This window comes from Ostrinia furnacalis, unplaced genomic scaffold, assembly GCF_004193835.3.
Source record: "Ostrinia furnacalis isolate ACB-3 unplaced genomic scaffold, ASM419383v2 OfSCF5446, whole genome shotgun sequence".
Lineage (NCBI taxonomy): Eukaryota > Metazoa > Arthropoda > Insecta > Lepidoptera > Crambidae > Ostrinia > Ostrinia furnacalis.
Window position 1 is genome coordinate 52,107 of NW_021135685.1, and position 22,600 is coordinate 74,706.

The 22,600-nt window shown below is 38.2% G+C and overlaps 1 protein-coding gene across 1 annotated transcript; it reads right to left on the reverse strand.

Moving 5' to 3' along the window:
- Nucleotides 1-9,051: 9,051 nt before the first annotated feature.
- LOC114361213 (actin-related protein 2) lies at nt 9,052-22,343 on the reverse strand. The gene is made up of 11 exons (XM_028316193.1): nt 22,182-22,343; nt 21,985-22,095; nt 20,192-20,263; nt 19,210-19,353; nt 18,456-18,558; nt 17,534-17,640; nt 16,844-16,993; nt 15,730-15,855; nt 14,587-14,739; nt 10,643-10,771; nt 9,052-9,579 (listed from the first exon to the last, which is right to left on the reverse strand). The coding sequence occupies exons 1-11, from the start codon at nt 22,227-22,229 to the stop codon at nt 9,538-9,540; spliced, it is 1,185 nt and encodes a 394-aa protein (XP_028171994.1). The 5' UTR covers nt 22,230-22,343; the 3' UTR covers nt 9,052-9,537.
- Between the last annotated feature and the right edge of the window lie 257 nt (nt 22,344-22,600).

Here is a 22,600-nt window from a genome sequence, read left to right on the forward strand (position 1 = left end):
AGGATATCAAAAGCAGGGGGTCGAGTAAGTTTAAATTTAATTAAATTCACTAGCTGCGCCCGCGCCTTCGTACGCGTGAAAATAATTTGAATAATAGTTCCCACTAGCGGCCGCCCGCGACTTCGTACGCGTGGATCCCGTTTTACCCCCTTAGGGGTGGATTTCCGTAAAATCCTTCTTAGCGGATACCTACGTCATAACATCTACCTGCATGCCAAATTTCAGCCCGATCCGTCCAAGTGGTTTGGGTTTGGGCTATTATTATAGATGACCCACGCTGAACTGTCCCGCCAAACTCAATGACAGGGGGGCGCTACCATCGATCAACTATATGGTTTCCAACATGGCAAAAATCGGAACTAGCGATCCGGTATTGACGGTGGCGCCCCACTGTCAATGTCATGCATGGTTCAGTATTTTGGAACTATATTATTCTGTGCTATGCGTTGATGGATCACTTGTCAGTCAGTAAGTCAACTTTGAGTTATAGTTCCAAAATACTGGACTGTCCTGTCGATGACATTGACAGTGGGGCGCCACCGTCAATACCGGATCGCTGGTTCAGATTTTTGCCATGTTGGAAACCATATAGTTGAACGATGGTAGCGCCCCCCTGTCATTGAGTTTGGCGGGACAGTTCAGCGTGGGTCATCTATTTAGATTTTTGCAACATTTTTCTTTACTGCTCCGCCCCTATTGGTTGTAGTGTGATGCCTTCCTCGATTGATGGGCTATCAAAAATAATTTTTCACATCAGACCAGTACTGAGTTTCTGAAATTAGCACGTTCAAGCAAACAAACTCTTCAGCTTTATACCTAATATTAGTAGGTATAGCCCGACCAGGAACATAAAAAAAACCCTCGCCATGTTGCGGAAAACTAATGGTACCAATTTCTTTTAATGGCAACAGTAACTGAAAACTTCATTGATATGTAGAGAATATAATGTAATAAATCTGGCGAAGGTCGCGGGAAGCACCTGGATACGGGTGTAGGATCGTTGTGGAATTAATGGGAGGCCTTTGTCTAATAATGGAGTCTATAGTCAAAATGCAGTTAAATTTATTATCCCATTTTTCTATAAAGAATGATCATTTTTACATATTATCCACTTACAGACCGGCATTTTTAATTAAAATTCTTGATTCGATACGATATTGCATCGCTATAATAGGAAAATGAAGTTAGCCGAGTGCCATGGTCAGGTAAATTGACATAAAGGAATTTAACTTATTTTTCAGCAAAACAGAAGAAATATAATTTACGAATATTTGGTATGTACCTACCTCTATTTATTTTAATCGATAAGCGACGATAGCCGAACGGTGAAGGTGTCGAACTGGCTGACTCGCGATCCGAGGAACGCGGGTTCGATTCTCGCAGTCTCTCATGTAGTTGTTGTGTGAGATTTACAACAAAAATAATAATTTTGACGCTGACTGTACAGTCTGTACATGTACAGAGGGTTCAGTGTGAGTTTACATCAAACGTCGTCACTAAAGCCCGGTCTCCGAGCACGTAAAATTTTGTCCAATGACCCCAAGCTCGCACGTAATTATGTTGCTGTCATGCTCGCACACTCACTGCAGGCGCCCGTCGCACAGACGCGACAGCAATATAATTACGCGCGAGCGATAAGGAAGCTTGGGGTCATTGGACGAAATTCTATGTGCTCGGCGACCAGACTATAGTGACTGCGTAAAATAATGACATTAAATGTATGACGGATTGTACAGCGCCCCTAGCGGAAACTATCAAGAACTAAAATTTCCATATATTTTTTAACGCGCTCGCTATGATGTAAACTCGCACTAAGCCCTCAGTAAGCGTCAAACAGTTCGTGACACCCAAAGTAGCCAATAAGTTCGCAACACATCATGGGTACAAAGTGCACATTATAATCGCAAACCAGTCGAAAAATGGTCGAAGCCTTTTTTGTATGGAGTTTTGACGGCTTCGATTTTCGATTCGATCAAAAAGTGCAACTTGTCTAGGGGAGCAGATTGCGCTGTCAAGTTTTGGCCACTTTTGGTGTCACGAACTATTTGACAGTGCTGTACAGCCCGTACAATGCAATAATTAAAAAAAATGATTTTGTTTTTATTTGCAGACGCCAGATCCCAGACGTATTTTGTGTTTAATGTCAGCATCTGAACATTACTGCTTGGGGGGAGATTATGACGTAAGTCCTATTGTAGAAACACATTATTTTTAAAGAAAAAATGTAATTTTATTTTTGCACAAATTACTAAAGGTTCAGCCAAACCAACACGAACACACGCGATCAGCTGGCGTGCAGCGATGGCGATCAATGCATTTAAGTCTGATTGCCATCGCTGCATGCCGGGTCATCGCGTTGGTTTGACTGAACCTTTATAGTTCCGTTAGCCCCTTGTACCTACTAAGCTAAATATGCTTGTGTCACGAGTGGGCTCATCACAATAGTCGAGCATCAGGGTTCGAACCCGCGTTCCTCGGATAACGACTCGTGACTGTAAGCGGTCGGACTGGCCGACTCGTTATTAATACAATAAATTACATAACTTATTACCACAAACTGCTGTAGAACTCATTCATAAATTCAAATCAAATATTTAAACTAAAGTGCCTTAATGAAAAAGGGCTACTAAGTACTATAAAGTCGATGATTATTATTTATTAAAAGATAAGTTAAGATAAGATGTTTAACTGCTTAGCTCCACATAAATATTTATAACTATGTATATTTACCCGACTGCGCCAGAAGGAGGGTTATGTTTTTAAAGTCTGTAAACCCTTGAAAGTGTCTGAGTTTCTTGCGCTGCTTCTTCTCAGCACTGGCCCATTTATTGTCCTAAAGCAGTGGTGGGTTAATACTGGGACGTGTAAAAGTGCTTTAGACTACTTGCATAAATAAATTACTTTTATGAGATTTTTTCGAGTACGAGTTGCCCAGTCCGACCGCTTCACCGTTCGGCTATCGTGGCCTCATATTCGTATTACCCTTCTACATAATTTCTTTTGTAAGATTGTTTTATATTAATATAAGAATAAGTATCTAATAACAGTTCTTACCTTCCAGACTGATCTACCATATAATGTGCCGGTATATTGCTTTATATTTTATTACTATTAATCATCCTATAGTTAACTTTATTGCTCAGTCATTTTACTGTGAGAAATCCTTAAAAAACCTTAATCCATCTTCAAACACACAGTAACTATAGCCTGACCAGGAACATAAAAACCCTCGCCATGTTGCGGAAAACTAATGGTACTAATTTCTTTTAATGGCAACAGTAACTGAAAACTTCATTGACATGTCACCTTGCATGTCAGTCTATTGCTGTCAAAGTGTAAACAAACTTTATTTTAAATGTGCGCAATTGATTTTGTGAATTAAATTGCTAAAATCTTTTTATAGTCGTGAAAGAAAAGTGGTTCACAATGTGTTAAAGTATTTGTCGAAGAGAAATACTAAGGGTTCGGACAATATTTTCATTGAATAATGTTTCCGACAAAGGTTGTCAAATTGACTGACATGTTTATCGTATAGTACAGTCCACTATGAAAATTAGCTGTGGTTTGTTTCAACTACCTATTTTAAANATAGCAATTTACAGCGCCCATACCACCAATTCCGCCGCCGCCACCGCCGCCGCCGAACAAATTCTGAAGCTATCGATGGGAAATGTAATTATTGCAATTAATTAAATTACTCAACGCGTAAGTTTGAAAATAGTAATTGTATTTATCGCTTTCAAACCCTCAGTAAATATTGATCATGAACGAAGCTTAACTATACCTGCTTATTTAATATACTTCAACCACACCAACGCGTGCAGATTGCCATCGCCGGCGCGATCATAGGCCAATGACAGGTCGCGCGGACTGTCATGGGTCGCGCAATCTGTCATTGGTCTATGATCGCGCCGGCGATGGCGATCTGCACGCGTTGATTTGGTTCAAGCTTTAATATAAAATAAAAGAGCTCAAATGCAATCAAAGACCCTCCCGGCCTAAAGTTAAAGGATTTTGAGCATATTTCTTTTAAATAGGTAAAGTCCAGTCGCCGACACTTATCGCTCGATTGTTGTCGCAACTGATGTGCGACGGACAGCCGGATCATTGGACGAAATTCTATGTGCTCGGCGTCCGGAATTTAGTTCAATCTGAATATTTTTTCCACTTAGTAGTGTAACTTACATTCACATCTAGGTATTTCATATTTATTTTCACTGACCTTATCCAACTTTCCATCTTTAGTGGCTGCTGTTAAAATAAAACATGACGTCACTAGATTTACGACCAGAAACCGCATCTTGCCTCAGACCTTTATTTTTATTTTATAAGCCTAGTGCCCGTTTTCACCATGCATCCCTAATTTTTAAGTGACCCCTTAATAAACAAAATTCATGTTATGTGTTACCATAGGGGTCACTTAAAAAATAGGGATTGATGGTGAAAACGGGCATAAGACTAGTTAGACTATACAGGGTGTTTGGTTGAAGGTTAGAGAAACTTCGTGGATTTAAGTAGGGTCATTTTGAGAATACCTAGTTAAATTTTGGCGACTTATAACTAGCTCTCAAGTCACTATTTGGATCTCAAATTAGACCATTGAAAACATGCGATAAAAATATTGAATTAGTTGTTTGGGACCAATATTGAAAAAATAAATAAATAAAGTAGCTCACTTAGGGTTGCTGCGTGTAGAATAAAAATGCACAGTGGTACATAATAATGTTTATTAAATTTAGTAAAGCGTTCCTAATGTCTCCCTCCACAGTCCAATGGGCGAATTTGTATTCTCAAAATGACCTTACCTACACAATCACGAAGTTTGTGTAACCTTCTACCAAACACCCCGTATACTTTTAAAACAAAAGAAATGTGTGAAGTGTATGCGATGTAAGTGCATAATTAAAAATGTCGAAAAGACGACGCGCTAAAACCGTACCTAATTTATTAATTAGCCTACATTAAGTTAATTATGATTCAGTGTTAATTGATATACGAATATTTCCTTCGTTGTAGGTGACAAGCGACTAAATATTCTATTTGCTTGCTTAATATATACGTAATAACATAAAAAGAGGGTATACATATACAGGGTGTTAGATAAATGGGTATATGAGCCGACACTAGCCCATGGTAACATGGCCATATAAATGGTATGGTGAAGTCAGAAATTTGATATCATCAATTTAGTTTTTAAATTTTCATACAAAATAATTTTTATAAAATCCGATTTGTATAAAAATTAAAATAATTAAAATGAAGATATCAAATTTCTGACTTCACCATACCATTTATATGACCATGTTAACATCCCAAGTAACATTNTTCCTGGTCAGGCTATACAAAAAATATTATATTATGAAATATTTTTCTCATTCAAAATTATTAATATTATTTGAATACATTTTTTTACAGGACTCGCAAGAAAACCATACAGTAACTAATGTGTCATAAGAACTAACGTTGTAAAATAGGTTAGGTAAAAGAGAAGACGACATATAAAACGACTCCGAGCCGGTATATACAATTTTAACGATTGACTAATCAAGAATGTCAATGTCAATTTATATAGCCAGTTCCTCCGAGGTTGAGGATTCCGGGTGAAGCTCGCTTCCACCTTCGGTCTGATCATCACTTACCATCAGGTGAGATACAGGCCAAGACCTTCCTCGTTGTGGATAAAAAAAATCATGATAACAACGAAACGATTACGAAGGAAAACGCAACTTTATCTAATCCTCACGTATAACTAATGGAAAATGAAAAACAAAATATATAAACAGATTTTTAATTCAAAGATTGTTCATTGAGAAATATAAATCAACTTAATTTACACAAATTAATTAAGAAGTAATTCACTTTTTAATACAAAATGCATGTCTACAGTCTCTTTAAAATGATGTCGGTTTTAATAATGGATATTTTATAATAATCATAATTTATTATAATTTAGTAATACATTGTTTATTTTGCCAAAATCCTATATGAAATAATGACGTATTCTTAGTATGAAAATTCGGCCTGATCATCACTTTCTATCAGGTGAGATGCAAGCCAAGATCTTTCCCGTTTTGGTTAACGAAAGAAAGTACCTATTTCATAATAAGTAGAAATATTAACTTTATACAGCTTTAGGCTCGAATTCCACCAAAGAGGCGCGGAGAATGTCGGGTGGACAATTTTTCTATAGAATTTGACGGCGCGGCGCGTAGCGGAGAAGACAAGCGGAAATAATGAAATCTGATTGGTTATTGAAAACACTAATTCTCCTTTTATTACACACGGTTTTTTCACCTGTTCTTTCAAACCTTTGTTTGTCACCTGTCATCCGCTTTGCAATGGAGGGAAGTCGAACCTTAAATTTCGAACTCCTATGTTCTTCTGATTAATTTCGTTGCGGGTCCAATGACAGTATAACTTTCCCCTGGGACAAACTTGACCTTCATTGGTTGGGTTTTTATGGCGGTCAAGCTGTAGATCCTGGCTACACAGGAGTTGCAGCGGTGGGAACGAGAGGTGGGAATAGTCCCGTATTCTCCGTTCCGCTCTTGGTGAAAACCGAGCCTTACAGCAACAAATATGTGTCGTCAAACCACGAGGTTAGATGAGAACTATCGGAATTTTGAAGAATTGAACTAATTAAGAACTACCCAAAATATTGAGTATTTGACATTGACACCACTTCAATTGACATAACTTTTATCAGTGACCAGTGACGTCACTTATTTACCAACTCATTTGACTATAGGTAGGTAGGATAGGTATTCAAATTTGGTGCTCTATCATATTAGTTCCCAAACTTATTTGAGACGCGCCCCCTTTCGACCATACAAAAATTCCTCAAATCAAGATTATTTAATGGTCGTATCGAGCAGTCTGGAATGCATTCTCTCAGCGGCAGGGTTCGAAATTATCAAGATAATTATGCTTCATGATAATTATCGGATAATTATCAACAGTATAAGATACATTTGTCATTTTGTTTTATAAGAAATGTTATAGCCTGACCAGGAACATAAAAACCCTCGCCATGTTGCGGAAAATTAATGGTACTAATTTCTTTTAATGGCAACAGTAACTGAAAACTTCATTGAAATGTCACCTTGCATGTCAGTCTATTGTTGTCAAAGTGTAAACAAACTTTATTTTAAATGTGCGCAATTGATTTTGTGAATTAAATTGCTAAAATCTTTTTATAGTCATGAAAGAAAAGTGGTTCACAATGTGTTAAAGTATTTGTCGAAGAGAAATACTAAGGGTTCGGACAATATTTTCATTGAATAATGTTTCCGACAAAGGTTGACAAATTGACTGACATGTTTATCGTATAGTACAGTCAACTATGAAAATTAGCTGTGGTTTGGTTCAACTACCTATTTTAAAGTTTTTTGTCACTTTGTAAGTGTTGAATTTTATGGAATTGGGAACGAAGTACCGAGTTTGAAGCGTTCATGAGCAGACATTGTAGTTGAATATTCAAGTTCAGAATTTGATTATTGATGAATAATAATAAAATCCTACTTGCTCGATTGATGGTTTCATTTAATTTATTTAAACCAGTTTACCTATAATATAATATTTTTTTGTTAATTTATGAAAATATTAAATTAGCCCATAATCCTGAATCCTGATACATAAAGTTAGCCTATTAATTTAATACAGGTACGACTGTACCCAGTGTTGCACTATCAAATGCAATTGAGGCGCCTCTATGCCAGGGTTTTTATGTTCCTGGTCAGGCTATACTTTATATTTTGCTTTTTTGGTTGCTCATTGTTGTCAGGTTATCCATCGCTCGCTAGTCGCATAATGCTTAGAAAATAGATAAATATTTTGACGCTAGCAACTAGTGATCATTTTGGAGCTAAATAGATAGGTTTTATAACTATCTATGTTGATTAACGCCCACCACTAGACGCAAGTGCGGAAATACACGTTCGGAAACTTCAAATACAATTCATTTTCATGAGCGCATATTTTTGTTATTATCAACCGATAATTGTCCATCTGTTATTATCACGATAATTATCCTTTCGAACCCTGCTCAGCGGTCGCAGGTTTTTTATACTTAAGTACACAGATGGCCCGCCAGTACACAAAGGGGGGCCTTTAAGAGCGTTTACGCCGTTTGGCGCAAAAACAGTACTTTTTCAACTCGTTACAATCATTAACCAGTAATACAACAAATATGTTATAGGCATAAATAGTTAGACNTCCTTCTTTTGCCCGCTTGTTTCGAGAACGGGTCTGCGTTGCCCGCCCCGCTCCAGCGCTGCCGCCGCTCCCGCCCCGCTGCCCGCTAAGTTCGAGGCTGAGGCCTTACACTTGACAAGAGTGTGAAAAAGTTAGTTTGATACTTATTCAGTAAAATATGGAATTAGATTTAAGAGTATTTTTATTTCTTATTACTTAAATATATTTTATCGAATCAATATAAAACTAGATTTTTAACACTCTTGCGGGTAACTGGTTTTTCAAAATAAACTGATTAGGTAGGATTAAATAAATAAATCGATAACATTTTTATTTAGAGTAGTAGGTACGCAGTATTTGCGTAACTGCTCATATAGTTTGGAAGAGTTTTTTTTATTTTTATTTTATTTAGTAAAAAAAAGTTGTTTCCAAACTATACTCGATTAGTTTCACACCCTTGCGTTCTGGCCATGTATAGAATGGAAAGACGCTACGTTAACAGCCTATTTGAATTGAACGTCTANTTAAAGGTCTTTGCGCCTCCCCTGGGCGGCGCGCCCCCCACTTTAGGAACCAATGTTCTATCACGTCAAAATTTATGTCAATGTCAGTTGTCCCCCGTCCCGTGCCGCTCCATATCTCAGGCACTGACTAAATTTAGCTCAAGAACTATAATTTCATAGATTTTAAATCAATGAGGGCTATCGTTTTAGCGCTCACCAGTTGGCGCCACTGTAGAGTAAGGTCCTGTCACTTGCTAGTAGCGAAGACAGTGGCGCCAACTGGTGAGCGCTAAAGTGGTAGGAGGACTATCGCATTTGCACTCATCAAGATGGCGCCACTGTAAGGTCCTGTCAATCGCCAGGGGTGCCAACTGTTGAGTATAAAAACGATAGACCTCATTGAAATCTTATTTCGCAGTAAATTGAAACGGGTTGAAGGACTAAAATAATGGTTTGGTAGTAATTAAATGTCAATTATTTTAGTCTCCAAAATCTGGTTTTAATTTCAGTGTCGCCAAAAACGCAGTCAATCTATAGTATTATTTAAGTTTACTTTTAGTGTAAGTGAATTTCATAGTAAAAATCTAACTGTTGACTTGTCTTTTATTATTATGTGACGTGTTTTTTAGAATTCTTCATACATTTCTCTACATTTAACTAAGTGTCCTTTTGCTAATATATTTATATTGTGACACAGTATGACGAACATTTTATTTTGGCAGTTATACGCTATAATTCAAATTATGTCTAAGATTTTAACTTAAAGTAATACAATTCTCATAGTTACATAAAAATGGAAATGATTAATAAATGATTTGGTTATATTTACAATTATTTGTCATTAACTCGCTCTAGGCCCGAGCTTCCTTAAGCAGGCAAGACCCTGGAATAAAAAAACAAGTGATAGTTAATCTAAGAGTTATATTCATACAGGGTGTTAGGTAAATGGGTATATGAGCCGACACTATCCCATGTTAACATGGTCATATAAATGGTATGGTGAAGTCAGAAAATTGATATTTTCATTTTAATTATTTTGATTTTCATACAAATCGGATTTTATAAAATTTATTTTGTATGAACATTAAAAAAATTAAAATGATGATATCAAATTTCTGACTTCACCATACCATTTATATGACCATGTTAACATTGGCTAGTGTCGGCTCATATGCCCATTTACCTAACACCCTGTATAAGCGTTGTTAAGATGTATGTCCGTTCGTGCTTTGAATGCTTAAGGGTGAGTTTACGCTAGACGAGAAGTGCTCGAACTTAGCGCAAATACAACAAGCCGTCAAAAAACCGACAGTTGGATCACAGCCAATAAATCAGCTGTTGTGACGCCGCCATTTTTGTTCGCATAAACAACTTCTATTCTACTTCTTCTTCATGATCCGACCAATATTTCGTTAGGAATATCGTAAAAGGTTCACCCGAGTTTTACTGGGCACATTGCGATGTGGCCGGCGAAATCATGAAGTGCCGGCGTTTTACGATGGATTATTCCACTTTGTTCAGCTGGGTGATATCATCTGGGTGAATAAAGTGTGATAATCCATCAAGATATGGCCATTTAAATTTTCAACGATCGGCCGAAGACATATGAATAGATGACAGATTTTGTAGGTATCTGTGGTGTGTTATTCAAAAAGGTGCTATTTTGAAATATAAATGTGAAGTCTGATGTGCTGTCGACTGTATACAGGGTGTTATGTAAATGGGTATATGGGCCGACACTAGCCCGAAGAAAATGAAGATAGGTATCAATTTTCTGACTTCACCATACCATTTATATGACCATGTTAACATGGGCTAGTGTCGACTCATATACCCATTTACCTAACACCCTGTATAAAATATTAAGTATCTCTGCGATCTTTTGTATTTGAGATTTGACGCATTCAGGTGGACGTAAACAGGCGGTATGACCCAATTCCTATTACCTGTTCCTGGTACTCGTTCCGCGACAGCCAGAAGTTGTCCCGGTTCTTGCAGACCTCGGCCAGGACTGCGCCTCCGATGAACACCATGTCCTTACGCCGAGGCGGGTCCTCGATGCGGATCTTGAATTTCTGCAATAAACAGCCAAGATTTAAAGGGACTACTCAAACTTCACTGGTTGGGTTTTATCACAGAAACTAAAGGGAGATGTGACAAGGGGGCGGGGCCGGTGTCGCATCAATATTGCCAAAAACAGAACACATTGCTCGTGACAGCAATGATGACAGAAGCGACGTCGTAATGTAAACAGTTTACATTGCTTGCGCAGTACTAAAGATTATTCGAACGTTGATTACTGATAACGCAGTGGATAATGAGCACATATTTTGATTTCTTTGTGTGTGTGAATTTCTAATGCGACACTGAGTTTCGAACTCGGCGCGTTAGTTGGCATCTCTCTATACAGGGTGACTGGAACTGAACCCGCCATAGCTAATACGCGTATAGAGGAGGTCATTTGCTAATTATTGAACCTTACTTTGTATGACTAAAGTTTTATAGTTTAGGAGATATGACAATTTTTATACTTGTTTCAGATTTTCCCGAAATTTGACCTAAAAACTGCTTAAATTTTTTTTCTCGCATGATTTTAACCGATTTTTTTATTTGATACTAATATCGAATAAACCTTTAGTCAAATAAAATAAATTTCAGATCTAGATAATGATTCAATAACTAGTTACGAGCCGCCAAAGTTCAACAAAAGTACAAACCACGATAAAAAATTCAAATTCGATTTCGATTTAAGAAAAAACTAATGGTGATAATGGATTGCCAATGATCTTAAAAATATCTCTACCTTCTCTTCTTTCCAATGACATATCACACGTAGTAATTAGATATTGAAATTTATTAAAAATTCAAAGTTTATGGAAGAAAATGGAGTAATTTACGAAAATTATCCATACAAAGTTTCTTCAAACAACTCATATTTTCTGCTATACTCCTTTTCGTAACTATTTTCGTGTTTTTTTTTCAAATGAATTTAAAAATAATAATCACATTATAAAGAAAAAAAAATTCAAAATCAACTTTGTATGGATAATTTTTGTATTATTACTCCATTTTCTTCCATAAACTTTGAATTTTTGATAAATTTCAATATCCAATTACAACGTGTGATATATCATTGGAAAGAAGAGAAGCTGGAGATATTTTTAAGATTATTGGAAATCCATTATCACCCTTAATTTTTGTTTCAATCGAATTTGAAGTAGAATTTTTTATCGTGGTTTGTACTTTTGTTGAACTTTGGCGGCTCGTAACTAGCTATTCAATCATTATCTGGATCAGAAATTTATTTTATTTGAATAAAGACATATTCGATATTAATATCAAATAAAAAAAACTGTTGAAATCACGCGAGAAAAAAAATTGAAGCAGTTTTTAGGTCAAATTTCGGAAAAATCTGAAAAAAGTATAAAAATTGACATATCTCCTAAACTATAAAACTTTAGCCATAGAAAGTAAGGTTCAATAATTAGCAAATGACCTCCTCTATACGCCTATAAGCTATGGCGGGTTCAGTTCCAGTCACCCTGTATATCTACGGGTTGTATTGTAAGCCAAACTGGAAATCCTAGCTATGAACGAGTTGCGGTGGTGGGAAAGAGAGGTAGGATGTCCCATAAATTACAGGTAGAGACGGGACGATTATTTGTGTACTCCCGTTTGATATCTGTGGTGAGGTGAAATTCGAAAAAAACATTGCAATACTAGGACAATGCTACAGAATTCTTAATCTCAGCTCAAACTAGGGTGCCATTCTAGAACTCAAATGCAATTATTGAAGGTAGGTAGTTTTTACTTTTTAATCACAATGAGCTTTCGTCCTGCGTCTCGCCTAATGGAAAATGGTGATCAGGCATAAAATAACTGGCTATCTTAGTTCCAACTGTCGACTGTGAACATTTGAACATATGGCGGTTCTGAAAATCCTTGGAGAAAGCATTTGTCCAACAGTGAACTTTTGGTTGAATCGAAGAAATAAAAACATTATGTACATACAGGGTGTTAGGTAAATGGGTATATGAACCGACACTAGACCATGTTAACATGGGCATATAAATGGTATGGTGAAGTCAGAAAATTGATATCATCATTTTATTTTTTTTAATTTTCATACAAAATAAATTTTATAAAATCCGATTTGTATGAAAAATAAAATAATTAAAATGAAGATATCAATTTTCTGACTTCACTATACCATTTANTGAACCGACACTAGACCATGTTAACATGGGCATATAAATGGTATGGTGAAGTCAGAAAATTGATATCATCATTTTATTTTTTTTAATTTTCATACAAAATAAATTTTATAAAATCCGATTTGTATGAAAAATAAAATAATTAAAATGAAGATATCAATTTTCTGACTTCACTATACCATTTATATGACCATGTTAACATGGGCTAGTGTCGGCTCATATACCCATTTACCTAACACCCTGTATAACAACGCCCTGAAAGGAGCTATTTTGATAGGTGCTATTGTGATAGGCGCTATTTACGGGTGCTATTGTGCCGCCCGTGAGTATATCACGGCGAGCTTGTCGCCGTCGTTGCGCAAGACTCGCTCGAGGTACAGCTGTTTGATCTCGCGCTCGAGCCGCGAGGCAGCCCGGGTGCTATTGTAGCGGGTGCTATTCTGACGGGTGCTATTGCGGCGGGTGCTATTCTGACGGGTGCTATAGTGGCGGGTGCTATTGTGCCGCCCTGTATACTCACGGCGAGTTTGTCGCAGTCGTTGCGCAGGACTCGCTCGAGGTACAGCTGCTTGATCCCGGGTGCTATTGTGACGGGTGCTATTGTGGCGCGTGCTATTGTGCCGCCCTGTATACTCACGGCGAGCTTGTCGCAGTCGTTGCGCAGGACTCGCTCGAGGTACAGCTGTTTGATCTCGCGCTCGAGCCGCGAGGCAGCCCGGGTGCTATTGTAGCGGGTGCTATTCTGACGGGTGCTATTGCGGCGGGTGCTATTCTGACGGGTGCTATAGTGGCGGGTGCTATTGTGCCGCCCTGTATACTCACGGCGAGTTTGTCGCAGTCGTTGCGCAGGACTCGCTCGAGGTACAGCTGTTTGATCTCTCGCTCGAGCCGCGAGGCAGGCCGGGTGCTATTGTGGCGGGTGCTATTGCGGCGGGTGCTATTGTGCCGCCCTGTATACTCACGGCGAGCTTGTCGCAGTCGTTGCGCAGGACTCGCTCGAGGTACAGCTGTTTGATCTCTCGCTCGAGCCGCGAGGCAGGCCGGGTGCTATTGTGGCGGGTGCTATTGCGGCGGGTGCTATTGTGCCGCCCTGTATACTCACGGCGAGCTTGTCGCAGTCGTTGCGCAGGACTCGCTCGAGGTACAGCTGTTTGATCTCTCGCTCGAGCCGCGAGGCAGGCCGGGTGCTATTGTGGCGGGTGCTATTGCGGCGGGTGCTATTGTGCCGCCCTGTATACTCACGGCGAGCTTGTCGCAGTCGTTGCGCAGGACTCGCTCGAGGTACAGCTGTTTGATCTCTCGCTCGAGCCGCGAGGCAGGCCGGGTGCTATTGTGGCGGGTGCTATTGCGGCGGGTGCTATTGTGCCGCCCTGTATACTCACGGCGAGCTTGTCGCAGTCGTTGCGCAGGACTCGCTCGAGGTACAGCTGTTTGATCTCTCGCTCGAGCCGCGAGGCAGGCCGGGTGCTATTGTGGCGGGTGCTATTGCGGCGGGTGCTATTGTGCCGCCCTGTATACTCACGGCGAGCTTGTCGCAGTCGTTGCGCAGGACTCGCTCGAGGTACAGCTGTTTGATCTCTCGCTCGAGCCGCGAGGCAGGCCGGGTGCTATTGTGGCGGGTGCTATTGTGGCGGGTGCTATTGTGCGGGTGCTATTGTGCCACCCTGTATACTCACGGCGAGCTTGTCGCAGTCGTTGCGCAGGACTCGCTCGAGGTACAGCTGTTTGATCTCTCGCTCGAGCCGCGACGGGAGCCCGGGATACATGGTGGAGCCCCCGGACAGGACTATATGCTTGTATAACTCGTTGCGCATGTCTATGTCGGCCGCCTGGTGAAAATAAATAAATAAATAAAGTCCTTTATTGCTTCTACAACTTACTTAGCTAGTTACAAAAAAGCATAAATTAATATCATTAAGACGAAAACTGAGTTGAAAGCCGAGCGAGCGGTGACGCAACGAACTAAATGGGACGGGCTATGGGAGGCAATGGGACACGCGTCCTGTCATTGAAAGAAAGAAAATACATTTATACACTATCCCCCTTACTAATAAAAAGTTACACAGTTGTTGATCACCGTTTTAAAATGACATTTCCATATTAAACGTCACTTTAAAACACTGATCACCGAGCGTGTAAGTTTTATTGGTAAGGGGGTATAAATACACTAACAGCAAACATTGGTCCGCATGCTGTTATTGGCTACGCCTATGTACGCGCAGTGATCGCCACCGCCGACGCGATCTGCGTGCTTACCATGAGTTTACGTTACGTCAAAAAAATCAATGGCGTTTACGTTAGGTGTGCTCGCTAGCTAATACGTCAAAAAAAAACAATGAAGATTTTATTTTTTTTAAATAGCCGCGCGCTATTTTAAAAAAATAGGGGCGCTGCACAATATGTCACACATTTCATGTAATTTTTTTAAGCAGTCGCTAGCGAGCACACCTAACGTAAACTCATAGTAACTGGTAAGCACCTGGGGGCGTAGTGTGTGTTTACGTCAAACGCATTCTTCTTCTTCTTTGGTTTATGGCGATGAACTTGCATTTTTTCGCCACTGAGGGCACACTATGCATTTTTAATTTTTAATGTCACCTTTTTACGCATTCGATGTAGACTACGTAAAAAGGTGACATTAAAAATGTATGACGGAATGTAACTAAAATTTTCATAATTTTTTTTAACGCGCTCGCTAGTGTCAACTTTTGATGTAAACTCACACAGGTCATATAGCCACAGAGTGGATTAAATATCCCAGGAAAGTACGCGGTGTGTTTTGTTTGCCTGACTGTACCTTCCTAAAATAAGTCCCGTACCTGTATGGTGTTGAAGACGAGCTCGGCGATGCCCTGTCCCTCCACATTGATGAGGTGAGGCTGGAATAGCGCCTCGGGAGCCTCGAAGCGCTCGCCGCCCACTTTGATCACCCGCCCGTCAGGCAGCTGGAATAAAGAATAAGAATAAGACCCAGGCCTTTTCAAGGCGAGAGTGAATAGGCACTTACAGGGCAGATATGTACCATCCTAGACTGCATCTCACTTAACACCAGGTGCGATTGCGGTCAAATACCTGCCGTGTCTTGCATAAAAAAATAAATAGAGAAACACAGTAAAAAAAGTTGTCAACCTATCATCTCGAAGAATCTACGAGAAGAAAAAAAACTATCGCCCGTATTCACAAACGATGCTAGCTTAAGTGAAGCAGCAAATCGAACGCACAGCGTTGAATAGAGCTCTGTGATTGCTTCATGTGTCACTCTGTGCGTCCACGCGCACTGTGAAACCTCATAGTAATGTTCGTGAATACGGGTGACAGTGTTTTGGATAAGGTGTCGATTAGTAATTTATAGTTCAAAGCCGAAAATAATCAAGTAATCGATTAATCGATACAGGATTGTATAGTATTCGTCATTCTTTGAGTCGTAAAACTAAGATCGACATAATTCAATTCAATTTATTTACTTTAAGACAACAATGATCCACGTGGTTAGTAATGTTTGCCTTATACAACTGTGTTAGTAATTATTTATTTCATTGATTTTATTATTCATTTAAACATATTATAGTAATTAATTATTTATTTATAATCGGTACTCGATAATGATATTTTAAAATCGATTATTTTGGAGGGATTGGGGGATAGTCGTTTATTTGGCAACACAATGTGAACTTGCTAATGCTCAAATGACGCTAGTGGGCTCTAAGGAAAATAAATGTCTAAAATGCACAAGACACCAGATTTTTTAGAAAAATAAACCTCTGCGGTAAAAAGAACAAATCTGTATTTTAAAATGCGTTCGTCTACGTACTTGCGCTAAAAATTGGAGCCACTGTCGAATGACAGGACCTCATAATTCTTCATAGTCAGTGATGAAAAGGTTTTCAAGCTTAAAAATCAAACTGCCATTGTAAAATGCACTCAACCACTCACCACATACGGTTCGACCAGCACCGTGGTCTCCCACGCGAGTTTCTGCTCCTGTTCGATGTTGTAGCCGATGTAGCATAACTTCTCCTTCATCATGCGGACTGTCTCGAAGTCAGCTGAATGGTTGAAGGCGTAACCACGGAGTAGGAGCAGCTGAAACAATACGAAAGATATTAAAAACTAGCTTTGCCCCGCAGTGTTCGCAGTAAAACGTAGTTTTTGTGTTAATCCAGGGTAACAAACATACACACTCACAAACTTAACCTTTATCCTACTTCCTACTAATATTATAAATGCGAAAGTTTGGATGTCTGGATGTTTACTCTTTCACGCAAAAACTACTAAACGGATTTTGATTAAACTTTACGGTATTAATGTTTATAACCCAGAATAACATATAGGCTATAATTTATGACGATCTGTGACAAAGTAAATTACACGCGGGTGAAGCCGCGGGCAAAAGCTAGTAAAATATAAATGTGCCAGTTATACCAGGAGTTTATTCTCGGAAAAAAGTTTGGTCGAATCGGGCCTTACTTTAAATAAGTGACAATTTAAAATAATTGTCAGGAAAAAAAATGGGATTGTATAGTTTGGTTTCATTTCAAATGGACGGATGTTTGGTTGTTTATTTAATATATGCAATGAAAGGACACTTCGCCTGCTGCTATACCTTTAAGGATCAAACGTTACCTTGATGAGGTATCTAGTGATGTCCCGGCCCGCGATGTCTAACCTCCTGGTTAGATGCGGGAGAGCAAACTCCTCGTACACAGGACAAATATGCGTCACGCCGTCGCCTGAAACAAAAAAAATCTTTAGAAAGTTCTTTTCAATCAAGCCTAGACTGTAAACTGTATTGATTTCTAAAAATCTATCCAAATCCGTCCATAAACTAACATATTTAAATCTGTGTTTGGTCAAAATATCTACGGTTTTCGATATTTTTGCATTTCCATATTATATTTTTAATATCGTTTATAAAACTGTTTTAAACAATATGAAACTGTAGAAGCATCGAAAATTATGGATATTTGATCGAAAACAGATTAACATTTGACAGTTGACGGAGGGATTGGGATTGGAATTGGTTATAACAATCCAGAGTTAGAGCGGTTTCGCACTACGTACAATCCGAATCCGTGAAAATACAGTCGTAATCGTGGAGCTATTTGTATCGCAGTTAGACGGGACTATTCGAATATATTCCTACCTCTCGTTCCCACCGCTGCAACTCCTGTGTAGCCAGGACCTACAGCTTGACCGCCTATAACCCAACCAGTGAAGGTCAAGTTTGTCCCGGGGAAAGTTAACTGTCATTGGACCCGCAACGAAATTAATCAGAAGAAGGTAGGACTTCGAAGTTAAGGTTCGACTTCCCTCCATAGCAAAGCGTATGACAGGTGACAAACAAAGGTTTACTATCCTTTGTATCGCAGTTAACATTAGATCCGATTTCCCTAGTTTCTTTTCTAGATCCGTATTTTGACAGATTTGGACTGGTACAACAGCTGGTACAAAGTCCAGTCAACAGCATAACATACTATATTGCAAAATCGCCTTTATTACCACTACATAAGATAGTGTACCTTGATGTACCGTCATATCTACGTACCAGAATCCACCACCACGCCAGATATAAGTCCCTGCGCGTACAGGGTGAGCACGGCTTGTATGGCTATGTACGCGCTGTCGAAACCGTATTTCTCGAACATCACCTGAAACAAAATTACTAGAAATTAGAAAAAAAATCGATTTATTTACTAAGATATGAAAGGAATATCTGTTTAGCTGAATTATTAGTTAGAAACCGGTTATTCGGCCAATCATTTAACCGGATGTCCGGCCAAATATTAAGGCATGGTAGTTCATAATTTATCGTTCTGGCATTATTTATACCCACAGGAGGAAAATGATAGTGACAACACATACTGAAATATCTACTGTAAAACTAGTTACTGATAGTAAAAGTGCTTCACGAGCTCTATCCAACAGTATCAATAGTAGGTTACAGAATAAACTGGATCTATCCAAAAATTCAATGTTTTCATCTTCCATACATTTAGTACTACCACAGTAATGGCACTCACCTCTTGATAATATTATTACCAAGTAAAGCCTAAACCAGTGTTTTCCGTAATTAATTTTAAATAAGAATGCAATTTACATGCAAGTTTATCATGTAATAAAAAAACATACTTCTAATATTGGGTGGTTCCACACTTCCACCCTGTATATTTTAGTCAAACGTGTATGCAAGTCGTGTTTGCAAAGAATATTAGCTTCCAAAAACATTTGTACAGAAATCTTGACACACATTTCTGTGATCGGCATAACAATATTGAATTTTTCGAAACCTCATGACCTACCTCAATCATCTTCTCCCTGTTCTTGGTGGGGTTCATAGGCGGTTCTGTGAGCAGGATCTTGGTCTCGTGCGGGTCCACGTTCATCTTGCTCGGCCCGAAGGTGTAGTCCCACACATGGCACATGTCCTCCCAGTTGCGTACCACCTGGGGAACATTTAAAGTTTTTTAATATTTTTTATAAACTTGTCAACTGACTATGGGAAAGATCGTTTTGTTCAGCTACCTTAAAATGTAGCTAGATGTTACCTAGGCCATAATAACGAATCGATTAAGCCTAGACGCAGACCACCAACTTTTAGTTGGCAGATAGTTGTGCCCGATTTTAAATTGTATGAAGAATCGGCCGATATCAAATCGATGCAAAGTGCGCACTTCCATACATGCCCATCCCATACTGATTAACTGCCCGACTAAACTATTAGCCGAAAAAAAATCGGTGGTCTGCGCCTACCTTATTCATCAGAATAGGATGAATAGTTCGCGCTAAGGAGAAACATAGGTACTTAAATACAAAACAATCCTGCATGGGCTGCTAAAATCATAATTGACCTAATAGGAAGGAAAGTAACAAATGGATGTATTCTCTTTATAGCACTAAATAAATGTCTGTCTATAAATCTTATAACTAACATTTTCAATGTATCGCTATTGGTTTCTATAAAATAAATAAATATGCTTTATGCATTTAAAAAGGCTTGAAAATGCAGTGGTATATTTAGGCAATCTCTTCCAGTCAATTTGTCACGCATGTTACTTACTTTGTCTAAGTGGATTCATCATCATCATTTTCAACCATAGGACTGCTGATCATAGACCTCCCCCAATGATTTCCACAATGGCCGGTTGGTGGCGGCCTGCATCCAACGCCTTCCCGCTACCTTTATGAGGTCGTCGGTCCACCTTGTGGGTAGACGTCCTACGCTGCGCTAAGAGGATTGATAGAGAGCAATATTTATATTTATGTTATTCAAAAGAAACTTACCCCATTCTCCATGGGGTAGCTGACTTCCAGCATGGATCTGAGCTGGGAGGCTTCATCTCCTACCATTAAGTCCTGAGGAAAATAATAGTCAATGTATTAGATAACTTACTAACAAACTCATAAACTCACAGTCCTTCTCAAATTGATAAAGACATTATAGCAAAAACATTACTTTTTTTTTTCTTTCTGCAGAGTAGAGAGTAAATCTACTGAACAAAATATAGTTTTTTATGCCGAATCTGCAAACACACATCTGATGTTAAGTGAGATGCAGTCTAGGATGGTACACACATGCTCTGTAAGTGCCTATTCACTCTCGCCTTGAAAAGGCCCGGATTATATTTTAGTATTACTTATTGACAACTTAACCAAAAATAAGTTGCTCTTTTTTGTTGATATCTATCATTAATTTTACTATGAACAAACTTTATTTATCTGATAAGCACTGTAATGGTGAGTTAGTATAAAAAATCAATCAGACAGCATGTTATGATCATAACATAAATGCCTACAAAATGTTGCAATCAAATAATAAAACCATCTAGTATCTAATTTTAAAAATAAGGTAAGCTTTATTATACAGCAATTCATAATAATAATGTTGAAATAGTTCAGAATTTACTCCATTTTAAATATCAGTTTCTGCATTGTGTAATATTGTCCAATTTGTGATTTAAAAATGTGTGAAAATGTTAATAATATTAANGATATTATGTTGTCTTTAGAACATCCTCCTGTAACAATTATTGCATTTTTGAGCAGATATAGTATAAATTTGATCCCTAAAGCATGCCCAATTGTTTAAAAGTATTTCTGTGGCAAACAGAAATCTACTAAAACTAAGCAAAGGCTAGTTTCTCATAGTTTTTAGAGTGTTGCTAGTTCTAAAAATTGTGAAGCGTTTGCAAACTAATGTTTTGCATCCAGCGATCTATTGTGCCTTCATCTAACAGGTTACCTGGACAATCTCTGGATCGAAAGTCTGGTGTGCGTGAAATATTCATCGGATTAGTAACAAAACAGTATTCGTCGTGCCTACTAGTTTAGGCGTAAACTACAGACATCCCTAGATATTTAACAGTTCAGTTAGATATTCTAACTTTCGAGGAAGTTATTAATATTATATTTTGTGTAATGACTGGAAAATAAAGTTTTCAACAGCAATCTCTTTTTGAAAAAAAATTGGCATACAGCAAGTTATTCTCAACGCTATATTTTGTGCTCACTGTGTCACTTTTATGTGTTTTATATAATTAATCAATAAACTGGGTCTTATTTTAGGTAATAGAAGTGTTTTCATTCAGGGACATAAGACAAACCCATACAAATCAATACAATTAGTTTCATACAAATTCAATTTGTTATTTTGAGACATCTTATAGAATTCTGATCAATTCTGACAGGTTATTCATGCCGAAAACACAATGTTAGATGTAAAAACACATGCTTAAACGGTTTGTAACTTACTCCAATACAAATATCCTGTAACATTTAATTCTGTTTAGAAATTGTCTTTCCACAACATTAGAAACAGATCTTACACAATCACTATAGTGCCTGATTGCTATTGGCACTGTAATCATGTAGATTAACAGGAAATAAGGATTAAATTTGGTTAATTTTGCAAATGGTTTGTCTGTCAATATAATAATAACTTTATATTGCATTTAATAACTTATCTTAAGCATACAGATAACTGATACATGTTAAGTAACATCCAAAGAGGATAATATAAACCTAAACTGTGTGATAATTTTATGTTGAGATCTCCAGCAAAGAATGAGTGCACCAACCTTAACATCAATATCTCCGATTTTGTTCTCCGCTCTGATGATAGGCCTGCCTACCATCGACGGGAATATGAACGCGGGGAAGTTGCTGCCAGCGTATCCACATTTTACGAACTAGAAACAGAATATTTTCCTTTAGGATGTGATGATTCAGTGAGCTTATCACAGCGTTGATAACTTGAGATTTTCCATCAACTTACACCTGTTCCGTTGTCGCAAACAATGACTTTCCTTCCTTGGTCATCCATTGTTGTATTTTGGATTGATTATTAGACAAAATATTGGTTTCTTTTCGAAATATTTACAATATTTCCACCTGCGATAAAACCACTATCCCCGCAAGTTTTTTTTTTAAATTGACGTTTGAGTAATGATGACAAATCGTCAAAATAGTAGTTAAATCTAAATTTAAATTGAACCGTATGTATAGGAGTTAGTGTTCAAAATCTAATGCAATTTATATTTGACACGCCTAAATTAGTGTTGCTATTCTTTTCAATTAATTTTCAATTTATTCCCAATTTGATTGAAACGTTTATCAGCTGAAATGAGGACTGAAGCCTCTCTTAATCCTTGTAGGATACTTATGCGGAGGAGTAGAAAATCATAATTTACCTCT